This window comes from Rhineura floridana, chromosome 3, assembly GCF_030035675.1.
Source record: "Rhineura floridana isolate rRhiFlo1 chromosome 3, rRhiFlo1.hap2, whole genome shotgun sequence".
Lineage (NCBI taxonomy): Eukaryota > Metazoa > Chordata > Lepidosauria > Squamata > Rhineuridae > Rhineura > Rhineura floridana.
Genome location: NC_084482.1, coordinates 151,782,313 through 151,798,978, shown reverse-complemented (window position 1 = coordinate 151,798,978; position 16,666 = coordinate 151,782,313). Strand labels below are relative to the sequence as shown.

The 16,666-nt window shown below is 40.2% G+C and overlaps 2 protein-coding genes across 8 annotated transcripts in view; one reads left to right on the top strand and one right to left on the bottom strand.

Annotated features, from left to right (window-relative positions):
- Window positions 1–16,666, top strand: part of EEFSEC (eukaryotic elongation factor, selenocysteine-tRNA specific) — a 254,940-nt gene that overhangs the window by 221,682 nt on the left and 16,592 nt on the right. Inside the window, exon 8 of one of the 7 annotated variants that reach the window (XM_061622032.1) lies at window positions 2,942–3,094. The exons of 5 other annotated variants lie outside the window; for them this stretch is intronic. In XM_061622032.1, the coding sequence (XP_061478016.1) occupies window positions 2,942–3,054 (113 nt within the window). In that variant the 3' untranslated portion in view covers window positions 3,055–3,094. Of the gene's footprint in view, window positions 1–1,747; window positions 1,955–2,941; window positions 3,095–16,666 lie in introns of those variants that run through there. One more of the 7 variants, XM_061622031.1, reaches the window with a different exon arrangement.
- Window positions 3,114–9,960, bottom strand: LOC133381982 (maternal B9.15 protein-like). The gene is made up of 2 exons (XM_061621627.1): window positions 9,176–9,960; window positions 3,114–3,191 (listed from the first exon to the last, which is right to left on the bottom strand). Exons 1-2 carry the CDS (start codon window positions 9,713–9,715, stop codon window positions 3,114–3,116), a joined length of 618 nt encoding a protein of 205 aa, XP_061477611.1. The 5' UTR covers window positions 9,716–9,960.

Genomic DNA, 16,666 nt, shown 5'->3' with positions numbered 1-16,666 from the left:
CCCAGTTTGGTCTTTGAAACCCTGGATAGCCACTGCCAGTCAGCACAGACAATACTGAGCTAGATGAATCAATGTTCTGACTTGGTATAAGGTACCTTCCTATACAATCTGGTAAATTACTGAGAACAGTCTATTAAATATTATTGCTGTACAATCTCCTTTCATTTTCATGGGGATTGTGCCATGGCAGTGCTCAGTGAAATATACTGTGCTTTCACACAGTCAGAACTAACCCATGAAAAGAAATTCAGAGTAATAAATTTCCTGCTGTATATTTGATGAATTAAAAAAATATGAAATTTTGTTTTTGAGCTTGATCAGATTTAGTGCTATCCCACACAGCTGGGCTGTGTGTGTAAAAATTGCAGCCATGTAGGTGTGGCCAGTGATACGGCTCCCCTACCCAATCAACAACCTGCTGGGAGGAAGGATCTCAGTTGAGTGTGAAAGCGCTTTACATTTTGCCCCCCCCCCCATTATACTACCATTATAGCAATTCAGTCTGCTCTGCCTAGTCCTGTTACCGTGCTACTTGGATTTTAGGTTATTTTTGATCTATTGATATCAAAGTAGTTAGCAGCTCAATGCTAAGACTTCATATTCCAGCTATAAATGCTTTGGAGAAAAATGCTGATTTCTGTGCTAGTGCAACACGGGCAGATATGCTGCTGTAATGGTTTAATACTGAAGACCAAACCATCTTACATTTAAGCAAACAGGCTAAAATGATCTGGAGAGTAAGAATTTTAAGTCAGTGTAAAATGAGTAAGCAGATTTACTCTTGGGTTTGACATGTCTGCTGCTCGCAGTCAGAAAGTACGTGAGTGATAAGCAGCTCCTTCACAAGGTCCAAATACGCTGTGCTTCAACCTTTTTGATAGACAGACGCTGCAGCTGAATTGGTGTACATCTCCATAGCAGTGTGATGAACTATTGGAGGTGTCCTGGATGTCTTTCCTACTGCAAATATATACTGACTACCTTGCCACCTTTCCTAACCACCAGCTCTCTCTATGCATACTACACACACACACACACACACACACACACAGAGAGAGAGAGAGAGAGAGAGAGACACGAGTTCTTTCACAGAAAAGTAGAGAAATGGGACTCAATTAGTGTGTCGTGAATTTCCCCTTGTCCTAGTGGATAAGCAACAGCTCTCAAAATTGTTTCATAGATTTCAGGAGTAAAGGAAGCTACAGTTCATCAGTTCAACTTTCAACTTGTATGTAGGGGCAGAGGAACAACAAAGCTAGTGAGAACAGGAAAGGAAGACAAAATTAAAGTGTAGATATTCTGCTGCCTCTTCTAAGAAACATTGTTGATTGATTTGGGAAGTAAAAAAAGGTGGACTGTCAAGGGAATAGCAGCTTCTGTATGAGTGCAAAATGAAGATTCAAATTAGGTATTTTCATTTTACCACTACCTCCTCCCCTGGCATTCAAACAACATTTTTGAAATTTATTAATTGGATTTTCCTCCTTGCTCCTACTCCTCTGCCCCTACTTTCCCATCTAAAGGCACTCTATATCACCATTGGTTTAGACTTGACTTGTACTTATTGACAGGAACTAATAGCTTAGAACCAATAGATGATATTTTCTTATGTGCTAGTATATGTCTAGCTCTTGGCTTTTACAAACAAGATGTTCATCCAATACTTTCTTCCCCTGTGCTGCCTGGAATTGGGCTGCCAGGTGTCAGAGTTTGACCAAACGTTTCAAGGTTTATCTTCCTTTCACAGGAGATCTTGGAGTGAAGAGACAGAAGAAAAGGAGCAAACTTTTTTTTCCACCAGGGCCATTCTCTCTTATTCTAAAAGTCAAACCTCTCCTTTTTTACTATGTTTTTCAAATCCTGCCATCTATCTCTCTGTAATTCTTTGTAGAGCTGGTGCACCATGATGGCTAAGAGATTGAGCTACAAATCAGGATATCTCTGATTCAAGTCTTGCCTTGAATCCACTGGTCCAAGTCTGCCATGAGCCCGCTAGAAAGCAAGCCGCTATCCATCAGCCTCATCTCCCCTCTGTAATATGGGGGTGATAATGCTGACATGTCTTACAGGGTTGTTGTAAAGATTACAACATAAAAATGTTTGAACCCTCCTTCTAAAGCACTATAAAAACACTTTATCATTGTTATTTTTCTCTTTGTTTTTTTGGGGGGTAGTATCTTAGGCAGGCATAGCAACAGGCATAAAAGAGGGCAATAATTCTGCATTAGAGTTCAGCTAAACGAAAGGCATCTGATCTGCCTTGGGGGAAAAATCACAGAGTACCTCCAGGTTCTGTCATTTGCTCCCAGAGGCACTACAGCTGATCTTTCAGCTCTCACAACCCCTGTAAACTTGGCAACCCTACTCTGGGATAGCAAGAAGGCTCACTAGAGTTGTGGGTGTGGCTCCTAGGTACATGCGTCAACCTGAAGGAAACTATGCCCCTTCCTTGCTCAGAAAGGAACCAGGATTCACATTCCTGGAAACTTGTTTGTTGGAATATCTCCTCTCAGACCTTTCTGCTTCATTTTTTGTTATAAACTTCCTGCCTTGCCCCTAAAAGCCATGAGTAGCATACCTGGATGTTCTCACCTGGTTGCCTTCAGTGACAGAAAACTATTATGTGCATTACTTCACGTTACTCTCCTTCAGTCCTCTTAATGCAGGGGTGGGGTAACTGTAGCTCTCAGATTTTGTTGGATTACAACTTTTATCATTCCTGACATTGGCCATGCTTGCTGGGGCTGAATGGAGTGGCTACAGGTCCCCATCTCTGGACTAATGCCTCTGCAACTCCTACCAAATTTCAGTCTCCCATTCTTCTTTAACATTGCTGCTACTTCACATTATTATTTCCATTAAAATAGAAACAACATAAAAAAATCATTTGTCACCTTTAAACTACGGGCATTTTATCTATATCTCAAATGTTCCCTTCTAGATCTAATAGCTACTAGGTCCCTCCTGATGAAGGTCATCTGTGCTGCCAAGTTTTTCTTTGCCTGTGCTTCCAGGGCGGGGGAGAGCCCTTATCATTGGGCTGAGACATCATAGGACCCAGCAGTTAGCAGCCACCAGCAGCTGGAAGGAGGGGGTGAGTGGTGAACTAACATCTAAGACTCTCCGCCTCCACCATCATCTCTAGCAACTGACAGCATCAGCTTCTCCATGTTCTGCCAGGCTCTAACAGCCTGGAGTATTTGGTGAAACTTCTTTCATCATGTAGAAAAGATCAAGCTATACATCTCTCTGTGGTTTTATTTGAAGGTTCAGCAATTGGCTTTAATTAAAAATGCATAGAAGGAAAAACTAGCCAAGCAGGCTATGGCAAGAGCATTTCAAAATGCAAGGAAGAAAATAAATGAAACAAGACAATGGGTTGCAGTCATCCCCCCGCTCTTCACAATACTGTATATGCACATGCACACAACACTGTATCTTTGAATGAATTTCCCTTACAAGCCAATATTAACTGAAACAAAGGGCATAAATATGATAAATCCATAATTGTGTGTAGTGAAAAATAAGTTGCCTTGATATACAGTAATTAAAATAAAAAAAATGCTTTGCTGGATCAGCCAATGATCAATCTAATCCAGCATTCTGCCTCCAGTATTGGCCAGCCAGATTGTTTCTGGAAGTTCTCAAGTTGGGTATTATGGTGATGGTATTTGGCATTATATGCAGTAGCAACCAAGAGCTTCATGCCCATGTACTTTCTCTTCCTCCTTCGTCCTGTTCCTGGTTTATGGGAAGCCATAGTTTCCCATTCCATCCTAACCTGGCAACCTGTTGTTCTGACAAACCATAGTTTACCTTCAAACTGGGACATTAAAACAGCAGCATTGTCCAAGTTTGTGTCCTCCAGATGTTTTGGAGTACAAAACCCATCACCCTTGATCATTGGCCATGCTGACTGGAAACAGGAGTCCAAAATATCTGGGGGGAAGCCACATTGAAGATAGCAGCGTGACATAGAAAAAATAATAATTATGGAGCTATAGTAACTTCTGTCAAAGCAAACTTGTTGCTAATAGCCCTGGTTTACTAAACTACAATGGCTTTTTCTTTTCTTTTTTTGCTTCGTTGTATGTAAAAGGTCTGAAGATTTCAAGAATACCAGACACTGGCTACTTTCACATACAACCTTCGGCATCATGTGTGTGAGAAGACATGGGGTTTGGGATTCCCCTTTCCTCCACACACAAGAAAATTACTAACTTCTGTTTTGTAGCAAGTCATGGTTTGCTGATTCATCAGAATTTTGCAAACTTGCCCCTGTGTGAAACTTATTTAATTGCCCTTCCAACTCAGCTGCATTAGAGAGCTCTAATGTGATCCAGCCATTGGCCCTTTACGCCACTGCAAAATGGGCTGCTCATTCTGGTGCTTGAATAGTTAGTCCATGAAGTGTTTACAGCAGTGTTGTAAAAAAACAACAATTCAAAAGATGTTATATATACGAATTAGTTCAAAAGTAAGGTACCGCCAGGGCCAAGAAGATGCCTGCATGGTTAACGAGCAAAGTCAAGGAAGCTCTTAGAGGCAAAAAGTCTTCCTTCAGAAAATGGAAGTCTTGTCCGAATGAAGAAAATAAAAAAGAACACAAACTCTGGCAAAAGAAATGCAAGAAGACAATAAGGGATGCTAAAAAAGAATTTGAGGAGCACATTGCTAAGAACATAAAAACCAACAACAAAAAATTCTATAAATACATTCAAAGCAGGAGACCATCTAGGGAGACAATTGGACCCTTGGATGATAAGGGAGTCAAAGGTGTACTAAAGAACGATAAGGTGATTGCAGAGAAGCTAAATGAATTCTTTGCATCTGTCTTCACAGTGGAAGATATAGGGCAGATCCCTGAACCTGAACTAACATTTGCAGGAAGGGATTCTGAGGAACTGAGACAAATAGTGGTAACAAGAGAGGAAGTTCTAAGCTTAATGGACAATATAAAAACTGACAAATCACCGGGCCCGGATGGCATCCACCCGAGAGTTCTCAAAGAACTCAAAGGTGAAATTGCTGATCTGCTAACTAAAATATGTAACTTGTCCCTTGGGTCCTCCTCCGTGCCTGAGGACTGGAAAGTGGCAAATGTAACGCCAATCTTCAAAAAGGGATCCAGAGGGGATCCCGGAAATTACAGGCCAGTTAGCTTAACTTCTGTCCCTGGAAAACTGGTAGAAAGTATGATTAAAGCTAGATTAACTAAGCACATAGAAGAACAAGCCTTGCTGAAGCAGAGCCAGCATGGCTTCTGCAAGGGAAAGTCCTGTCTCAGTAACCTATTAGAATTCTTTGAGAGTGTCAACAAGCATATAGATAGAGGTGATCCAGTGGACATAGTGTACTTAGACTTTCAAAAAGCGTTTGACAAGGTACCACACCAAAGGCTTCTGAGGAAGCTTAGCAGTCATGGAATAAGAGGAGAGGTCCTCTTGTGGATAAGGAATTGGTTAAGAAGCAGAAAGCAGAGAGTAGGAATAAACGGACAGTTCTCCCAATGGAGGGCTGTAGAAAGTGGAGTCCCTCAAGGATCGGTATTGGGACCTGTACTTTTCAACTTGTTCATTAATGACCTAGAATTAGGAGTGAGCAGTGAAGTGGCCAAGTTTGCTGATGACACTAAATTGTTCAGGGTTGTTAAAACAAAAAGGGATTGCGAAGAGCTCCAAAAAGACCTCTCCAAACTGAGTGAATGGGCAGAAAAATGGCAAATGCAATTCAATATCAACAAGTGTAAAATTATGCAAAAAAATCTGAATTTCACATATACGCTCATGGGGTCTGAACTGGCGGTGACTGACCAGGAGAGAGACCTCGGGGTTGTAGTGGACAGCACGATGAAAATGTCGACCCAGTGTGCGGCAGCTGTGAAAAAGGCAAATTCCATGCTAGCGATAATTAGGAAAGGTATTGAAAATAAAACAGCCGATATCATAATGCCGTTGTATAAATCTATGGTGCGGCCGCATTTGGAATACTGTGTACAGTTCTGGTCGCCTCATCTCAAAAAGGATATTATAGAGTTGGAAAAGGTTCAGAAGAGGGCAACCAGAATGATCAAGGGGATGGAGCGACTCCCTTCTGAGGAAAGGTTGCAGCATTTGGGGCTTTTTAGTTTAGAGAAAAGGCGGATCAGAGGAGACATATAGAAGTGCATAAAATTATGCATGGCATTGAGAAAGTGGATAGAGAAAAGTTCTTCTCCCTCTCTCATAATACTAGAACTCGTGGACATTCAAAGAAGCTGAATGTTGGAAGATTCAGGACAGACAAAAGGAAGTACTTCTTTACTCAGCACATAGTTAAACTATGGAATTTGCTCCCACAAGATGCAGTAATGGCCACCAGCTTGGACGGCTTTAAAAGAAGATTAGACAAATTCATGGAGGACAGGGCTATCAATGGCTACTAGCCATGATGGCTGTGCTCTGCCACCCTAGTCAGAGGCAGCATGCTTCTGAAAACCAGTTGCTGGAAGCCTCAGGAGGGGAGAGTGTTCTTGCACTCGGGTCCTGCTTGCGGGCTTCCCCCAGGCACCTGGTTGGCCACTGTGAGAACAGGATGCTGGACTAGATGGGCCACTGGCCTGATCCAGCAGGCTCTTCTTATGTTCTTATGTTCTTAATAGCTTCCCAGTGGTTTCTAGAGATGGTGTAGTGGATAGACAGTGGCATGGGAATTTATTCATTTATAAGTATTTATAAATCATCAGCATATCAGAAAATATCATGGAGATGTACAATAAAATAATTTAAAACATAAAATTATAAAATCATAAAAATAATCTGTAATCAAGAGGGTTTTAAGTATTATTCCTTTTGGGGAGAATTTGACTGGGAAAGTCTTGCAAGGAAAAAGAGGAGGGCTCTTTTTTCCACTGGTATATCCTGGTTTCTCCCTCACACGATCCCTCCAATATCATTGTAAAAAGAGGAAAGGATTGGGTATGTTGCAGTGTCCTGTTCCTGGATCTAGAACAATTGTCAGAAATTGAACCTGCCATCTAAGGTCTGAGTATATGCTACATGCAAATATGTGTAATAATTTTCCATCAGCTCCATTTTGTCGAGAAAAGCAGCCTCTTGTGCTTTTCAGCAAAGAAACAACAGGAACTGTGGGTCTGCTTCACCCTTTTCCAGCTGGCAGTTTTCCACTCCCAATCTCTTTCTCAGCTGCTCCCCCCTCCCCATAAAGTCGTGTGTGAGATTAAACAAACGGGATTTAGAGTGGAAAAGGTTTAAACAGCTTTACACACTTGTGCAGCTTCTATGCTCAAAATTACCTCCTCCTGAATGTTTCAGAGCTTCATTACACATGCTTGGATGTAACTTAGTTTGCCCTTCACTTGAACACTCTTGCACTGTCTCTCCATTTGGCAAATGAAGACAAATTGTCAGATACCTTTTGGTACTGTTCGAATGGAAGGGGAGAATTGAATGCATCTTTAAGGATTCTAGCAACTGAATGTATGTTGTTGGGTTTGGCTCACTCTACAAGATATAAATAGGGCACTATGTTATGGAAATTTCAGAAGTTTTACAAGTCCATTTTAGGAATAGAGGCAAGCAGGAATAGGATTTACTGTGGGGAATACACAAGCAAATTGTCAGGCTTCTTCAACATAACAGCAAAAATGTCTTAATCTCTTTATAGTAGAAAGTTATAGGGAAAGAATTCATAAGATATTAAGACTGAAAACTTTGTAGTATTGAATGCGTTCTTGTGGCATGCTTCATTTATCCTTTCCCAATACTTTTTCTGCCATGTAATAATTAGTTTAAACTTTCATCTACTTCTGTGGATCAAGTCATTTTCATGCAACTTCAGGATTTTTATTATTTTTTCTTTCAATCTTTCTTCAAAATGCTGTTTTTAATAACAAAAAAACCATGAATATATTATAATTTCAATTTTCATGGTGTGCGAAAGATTTCTACACTAGGTCTTTATTGTTTTTGAAGAATTCCTCACCCTAGTTAAGAAGCTTAATATAAATTAAAGAAGGTATTAAGGAACATTAAGACATCAAAATGTGGAGCGTTCTTTCCCTTTCGATTGCTCTGAATGCAATCAAGTTGAATAAAATGCAATCAAAGGGTCTGTTTGGAGAACATTGAGTGGCTTTACAGCTGTGTTGTGGAGAACCTCTGGTAAGAGCACAATTCAAATAAATAGGCCTTTTCTTTCCTCTTCCTAATTCTCTTTGTTGTGGTGACAACAGAGTACAAGTCTGATAAAAATTTAATCACCTTATCTTTTTAAAGCAAATTGCATATTTGTTTACACACAATATACATAACATAAAAAAGCAGAGGCTGCTATCCAGCCTCCTCCCCCTCCCTCTCCTCCTAATCGCATTAAAGGCCCTTGCCTAGAAGTGTAAAAAAATAATAATATAAAAATGCAGTGTTCTTTATTCTAAAGTCCCATTGTTCTGGATTGCTTAAAAACAAGAGCCCAGGGGAAGATGAGTATCGCCCAACTTAAACCCTGAACCAGCTCCAAGCTGCAGATGCCTCCAGATAAGTCTGCAGAGTTGGGCCAGCTTAACTGGCTTCCATGGTGTCTACTCTGCATCAAGAGTTTCAAGAAAGATAGTAGGAGTACTGGCCCATAAATGTAGCCCTTTGATTGGGAACTGCTTTGTAACAAATTGCCTTTTGATCCTATGTTAGATCTGCCAGCCTGAATTCTCTCCCACATTCTTAAAAGCTGGTGTAAGAGGTGCCAAGCTTTTGTAGTGTTGTAGTGTTTCTACCCCCCACCTTGTCATTACACTTCCCTGATGACAATTTAGCTCTTCGCATTATTTTTATTTATTTATTTATTTATTTATTAGTCACCCATCTGGGAGGATATCCAACCACTCTGGCCGATGTACAATCAGAAGTATAAAATTACAATGAACAATAGACATAAAGACATCAATACATTAAAATCACCACCAATAACTGCAGAGCCCACAGAACCTAATTTTAAGTTGTTCTGAGTTTATGGCTAACTTTAACTTATTTAAACTGTATCCCTGTTGTACCTTGCTTGGAAAGGCAGGATATATTTAAATACATAGAAGTATTGAGAAGATCCATTTGAAATCCACTTTACCCATCCCATCTTGAGCAGCTCAGAGACAAAGATTTGATGAACTTCTTCTGGTTCTTACCTCATCCATCGTGGGCTGCTCTCTCACCTGGTAGACACTGTTCGGGTTGCTGATGGTGGGGATGCTTTTGGGCTCTCCAGCAGAGCTCTGCTCATCAGAGAAGGTGCTGGAGGGGCAATCCAGTGTCTCCGCCTTGTCCACAGCCTGCCTGATGCGCTGAGGGATGTCATGGTGCTCTGTGCTGCCTTCAAAGTGAGCCACTGTGAAAGGGGGGTTGTTCTCACCATATCTGCAGCTTACTTCAAATGGATTGACCCAAATGGTAATCTCCTTTGGTAAGCCAAGGCTGTCAAAGTCCACATTGCTCTCCAAACATGCCTGGTCCAGTAGAGGGTCTCTTGCCTGGAACTGGTTTATCCTTATACACCTAAAGGCTTGCCCTCTTGAGGGATTGTCAGGGTACCAGTGGCCCTTGTACTTCTCAAACAAAGTAGTCATCAACTTGGACACAAACTTCTCCATTTGCTGTTTACTCAACTGGGTGTGCCTTTTCACCAAGCGCGTGATGAAGAAGACGGTAGCAGCTATTTCATCCTTCATGCCTTTTTCCCTCCAAACCAATGCAAGATTCAAGAGAAGTCTCTTCAAGGACAGATAGAGAAGAACAGCCAAACCTCTAGTTGTGTTTGACAAGCCCAGCTACTCACTGGCTCTACTTCACGAGTTAAGGGACCCAAGTGAGAAAAGCTGGTAAACAATTAAACTTTGAGACCACTTAAGAGAGCTGTAGGGTTATTTTGTTTCCTCTTGCAGCCACCCCTCTCCTTCCCCAACTACAGCTCTTTTGCTAATTAAAACAGCTCTCCCTGCCTTAACCTCTGGCTTATTATTATTGAATTAGTGCTCACCTTAATGTAAAACGGAGCAACACCTTGTTGTAGTATTTGTGATATTGGGGTCAAGCAACTGCTGGTGGATAGTTGGGATATACTTTGAAGGGACGTAAATATATCCTTGGCTGAGTGAAATGGAAGACTTTTATGTATATTCTTCACATACTCTTTGGGTTATGATAATTCTGGACATTGAGTAGGATATTGCTGCGGCACTGAAAATTCAAGAATCTAAACAGTAGCAGTCTTCTTGCATGAAACTTGTATTGAGCATATTCCTTACTGCATAATCTGCCTAACTAAAAGAGCTGTCTCAAAATATTTGTAGATATTATCATATTCCCTTCCCCCCTCCATTAGGTAGAGACAGTTGTGGATTTGTTTTGTTTTATGTTTCTCCAGCTCATAGGTACATTTTGAGTATATGTGTATCTAATAGGGGTGTGCAGCCATTCTGTGATGGGGTAAATTGGGGTGATTTAGGGTGATTTAGGGTGACTTTACATCTCCTGATCAAGAACCCTCCCCAAAAGAAAATTGGATCATTGTCTCTACAAAGCCTTGTGTCACTCTGTTTTCTGAAACTCTTCAGCATATTACAGGAAGTATTAAGTACACCTTATCATGTCTGTTGGACAGTATCCCCTCCGAGCAGAACATGCATCAGAAAAGGTTGCATCTGCTAATTTTTTTAAAATATGCAAGCAAGAATACACACCACTCAGGTACCTCTTAATTATTCTAAGGTAAGAAAGAGAAGAGACAACCACCACCACCTTGCTCCCCATCACTCAAAATATAAAACATATGGATTTTGGAGTTTTAGTTGGCCTAGTAAAGATATTGCCCTAATATGGATTATTGTTTCCCACAAAAGCCCCTGGACCTATTTGTCTGCAATTTGTCAGTCTTAATTCTCTCTGGAGGGGTTCCTGTACCTACAGATTTAATCTGTGTCTGCCAAATCAGAAAAAAAGTTGTAGTTGTGTTTAGATTCCCCAAAAAAGTGAATGGGGAACACACACCTTTGCTTTGTACAGAGCAGCTCAGAATCAAAAATACATATCAAAGCTGAAAAAGCACAGAGTGACTCAGAAATAGATCAGATTTTTTTTTAAAAAAAGCACAGTTACAAGGTGAATCTTGGGGCCCATGAACATCCCTAATATATAATGCCAGGCGCTGTGGCCCCATGCAGCATTGAAAGCTGGGACAGGAAGAAAAGAAAAAAGGACACATTATATGAAGCACAAGACTAAAAACAACAGCCCCTTGCTAAGTTCCATATCCCCTTCTGTATCATGTAGTACAACTTATTGTGTATCATTACATTGTCCATGTTTCTGTCCCCACTCTACATCATCTGCTGCTGGCAAGGACAAGAACAAGCTGAAGGTAATAACACCAGAACATGGGTTAAAAACCTCCACATGTTACTGGGGTGGGGGTGGGAAAGGGGACCTGACATGAGGTGCTGTTTCAGTGGCAGCTTCCTGTTTCTTATAAGATCTGGTTCTATCCTGATATAATCCAAGCATCCCAAGAACAGAGCTGCATCAGGGTGTTGCACATGACAGCATCACTACATACTTGCTTAGCATAGTCAGCACCATATTGATCACCATCATGTTACATGTTAGGCATCTAATTCAATCAACAAAATTCCACCTTGTAAATATAATCCCTTTCAACACTGGAGAGTGCAAATATGGACCAACTGGCACCATTGGCAATAGAAAGTGCTCATTGAAATTTTAGCTTCCCATTTGTTTTGTAGCTCCTTCACAGAATGAGTTTTCATACTTTAGTAAGAAATTCCAGTAAGCAATTCTATATTTGCCCCATATTTTTTTTAAAAAAAATCTAGACTGACTGTCCTGGATAAAAGACAAATAATGATGGGAGCTCAACACTTCACTGTTTCATTGTCAATATTGATCTTGCTAATTAAATCTTTTTTGACAAAAATATATGAGACAGAGGTGATCTTTGATCTTAAGAAAAAGTAAAGCCAACACAAGGTCACCCTTGCTTTTAACTGCAACCTCTGAGCAGCAAGCAGGCACTGAAGAGTGGCAACAAATGCACATCAACCCTGAGATAATGGAAACTAATTATGTCTGATAAAACCTAACCTCTTTAAAAACTTTCCATTGTTGCTCCCCATCAGGATTACATAGAACACTTGGGATGTGTCCCACTGTTTCAGCTAACAGTGAACTGGAGACCCTAATTTATCTGGTGCTGGACTTAATCAACATGAAGACTGTGCTTTAGTTCCCATGCTCTCTTTTTTGCAAGTGCTTCCAATACCACCTGTTCTATGTACTGAGCTTTTTCTAAACCACTTGCGGTCTCAGCTCTGAAAGCCTTCAGATGCTAAGGACAGACAAGCAGCTAATGCAAGGTATCGGGGCCTATGAAGACCAGCTCTGTTCACTGTCTTTCTATCTTTCATAGGAGCGATAACCCTCCTAATAAGCGGAATGTCAGCCACACAATTTTTTCTCAGCTCAGCATTTGGACTTACAGCTTTGCAAGTTAACTCTTTGTCTTAGTTGCATAGATGAGGTTTGATAATTGCACATAATTTTTAAAAAAAACATTGTTTTGACATGTAATCTTGTGTCTCATCTACTCCATTGAAAGGTGACAGCCTACATTTTAAGAAATCAGATCATATTTCTTCTGCATTTTTGTTCTTGAACAACTGGATACAGGTGAAGAAGTGGGGGCTTCAGCACCCTTTACAGGTGTGGTGATTGCTATAGACTCTTTTAGCAGTTATAGAATGCTCAGTCTGGTAAAACTACCCTAAACTACAGCAGCATTTTTACCAAAACCTTTAAAAAAAATTGCTCAGAGCAGCTGCATCTGTAGCGGAAGATTCGCTAACCCAGGCTACTTTTTTTGGATGTGGATGCACCCAATTGTGCACCTGTATGTGTACATAAACAGCTGATAGGCAGGTGAAGAGTAGGAGATGCATTAGAGGGTACTGTATTGGTACAATAGTGTCGTCTGGCTCAATATTCAAAGCACCAAAAATTATATCTTATTAGTTACTGTTGCCAAGCATCATGCTGTTTTAACTGGTTTTAATATTGTCTTTTAAAATTGTTGTAACCTGCCCCGGAACCTCAGGGTGAAGGGCAGGTAAGAAATCTAATCAATAAATAATAATGCCACGTGCAAGTACTGAGATGAGATTTGAAGGCTGCGAGAGATGGACAGTCACAAAACTTATTAAGGTTATGCAGTTTCATCCTTGCCCACTTTTACAATAAAGTAGGGGTTGAGGGTTGATGTCAAAATTCCATATGCTGCACCTTTTAATTTATTCCTGGTATATATACCCAGGAGAATCAAGAGGTAAAGTGTTTCTTAGACTAGATCACTTCAGGCTGCCTGTTAGAGTTTATGTATTTGAATGAGTGCTCGCCAGTGGCAAAAGAACCCATTCTCTGCTTAGGAAATCAGCATGTCAAGGAAAAAGATTTCAGCCTTCTCCCTGACATGCTGTTTTGGATGGGAAAAGAGTTGTGCCAACCATTAATTTTCTATGTGTTTGTAAACATTTAAATGTTTTACCTTTTTGGCTTTTTAAACCTTGAAACCTAAGCTCTATTAATGTACAGTATATATGAAAGTAAGGGATTGAACCAAAGCTGCCATCTTTGATTGAAGAAGAGAATAGTGCACCATCTACTGTTGAGGCCCCTAAATACTACTCTTCCCAAAGACTTATACTTTTGTTATGGGAACTCCTGAACTGACCTCTCTGAACTGTTTAGTGTTATAATTATTTAAATATAGTAGCTGCCTTTCAATTACACAGGAAAATTAGATGGCAGTTGAAATTGTGTCAAGGGTGCCTGGGGACCTGTTACAGTACAAATTATCCTAAACTGTTTAACAAAGCCTTGTTCCCACTGCAAGGTTTAGGAAAAGAAGGGCCCTTTGAAAGTCTGGCTCTGTACTTGAAAGTGACGCCAGCAATTGGAAGCAATTTGTGGAATTGTTTGATTACATTAATTATGGCACCAGCAAACAGTGCTTGGGAAACAGTTGTGTTTTCTTGCATTCTTTCTTGATTGCTAGCACTGAAAGCCAAGATACAAATGTGCCTTTAAGGACTGCTGGAGAGTTCTATTGTGTAGAATTGGCACTGTTGAATGAAAGAGTTGTATCCCTTCTTGATGTGAGGATTTTCCAAACACAGCTTTGGCCAGAACTTACCTAAGCTGTTCCCCTGCTCTCAAACGGCTTCTGTCTTTTTCATCAAGAGAAACTCTTTCCATAATAACCAGAAGGACAGGATAAATTCTATTCTAGCAGCATACATGAAGCAACAATGTGTACAAGATTTTGCATCCTGAAAGCCAACGCAAATATAAACAGTTGTGCTTTGCTTCCTAGTGAAATTCCTCAAGGGAAAAAAAACCATGTGTTTACAGGGCACCAGAAATCTAGGATTGGGTGGGCAATTAGATACTTCCATTACCTGACTTTCATCAGCTTCCTTCCCCCTTTCCATAGCATTAGAGATGATGCTGAAGTTGTCCTCAACCAAGCTCAGAACTTTGGGAGATCATTTAAAACCTGCCTCAGAGGAGAGCCAAGCTTTACAAATCCCTAGATTCTCCAATTCATATTGAAATCTGAGCAGGAGAAGAATAGCTAGCTTTTTTGTCTGGCAAATGCTTTACAGAGCCAGGCAAGCCAGCTAGGGATCAGCCCTAACTTCAGAGCCCTGCAGAGAGGAAGAATCAGGTACAGGAAATTCTATACGTCTTTTACTCTGGATTAACTCCCACTATGTTCATAGAAGTTACTTCAGAATAGATGTGCATAGGATGGCAACATTAGTTACTTGAAAAGCTATTTCTGTAGGAAACCAGCTACTGCAGTAGGATACTAAATTCTATAATTAAAAAAACCCTCTGGTTTAAGAACATACCTAAAGCTGCATATATATTTTATCAAACTCTAAAAAGCAGGGAAATTGGCCTGTAATGAATGCACCAAGGGAAACAGGAGACCCGACCTCTTCTCTGAAATAATGTACTGGCCTACAAATTTGTAAAAATGCAAACACACTTTGGGTTGGTCTTTCAGAGTCCAATCCACTACCTGTGTAGCTTGGAAGAATTTGGTAACATGTGCCTCTGAACATATGGTGAGTGCTGGCAACACCTGCAATCAGCCCAAATAACAGAAACAAGACATGTGACACAGGAAGTGGATTGGACTATGAAAGACCAACCCAAAGTGTGTTTGCATTTTTAAAGAAAGGAGTAAACTAACCCAAGGAGTATATATATATTATACCTACTAAAATCACATGGACAACTTACATGCTAAGATGTCTTTTCGCAATACTAGACCTTTGTTTTTATTGTATTTGTAATGTTTTTATTGTACGGTAGTGGTGATGGTTGTTTTAACTTGTAACAACTTGTTGTTTTAATTTGTTGTTAAACGGCTTTGATGTTTTTAACAACATAGTGGTATACAAATATATTTATAAATAAACAAAATAAATAAATTATATGCTTGGGTAAACTTGCTGGAGCAAAAATGTTTTTAGCAGGTGCCAAAAACAATACAGTGAAGGCACCTGCCTAATATCAATGGGTAAGGAGTTCCGAAGTGTATATGCTGCCATACCAAAGGATCACATACACTATCATATCACAACTCCCTCTGACACTTAACAGCAAACCTTCAAATGTTGGCAGACACATGAGGGGGGTGATTTACAGTGACCTTACACTGTTCTTTGTTATGCATTTGCTAGACATCTGAGACCATCTTGGCTTCCAGGAATTGCATAATTCCATACCCAACCACCAGGATTCCAGTATCTGCATTTGCCTGCCAGTCATAATTTGAAAACGGGAATAGCCATGCACTGCTTTTGAACTTCACATTGCCATTAAAATGAGAGGAAGTTTTTCGTTGCAACCTTTGCCCATTGTGTTAATATTTAATGCTGCTCGCTCTCTCTCGCTCTCTCTCCTCTCTCTCTCCTCTCTCTCTCTCTCTCTCTCTCATAACTGAGGCAAAAAAATTCTTCATTTCTTTTCAGCAGCCCTGTGCTCTGTGAGTGATATTCTTATGCTACCATTTTCAAATGTTGTATTCATGAACTCCCCCAAAAGTAACATTTTGAAAGTCTTTTTTTTTTGCTTGCCCCCTTACTTTGTTGGAATAGGCAAACTTGCATGTTCACTTTAAGGGATATTTGGGGAAATATCCCATGTACCTGTTTACCATGATGTAACTTCCTAATGGGTGGGATTAGTTACCTTGCTTCTTCCTCCTTTGTCCTGGAGATTCCTGCATAAATCTCCATTGCTGATCTTTTTACCTCTGGGGGAGGCCACATGGCAGATGCATCACTACCAAAGACTAAAATGGACTAAGACTTTTGTTTTTCTTTCATCTAAGCTGGAGCCTATGTTTCTGAACATATGAAAGGTCATGAGTAAATATTCTTTATCTTTTACCTAAGATTGTGTCTGTTGTTATTTGTGCCTAGGGAAGGTGTGGACTGGTTTACATTCTCACTTTGCTGCTTGCATTTATCTCTGCTAAGAAATAGGACCACGAAACTTAATTCCTATTTCATTTTATATTTTTAAAATACCAAACA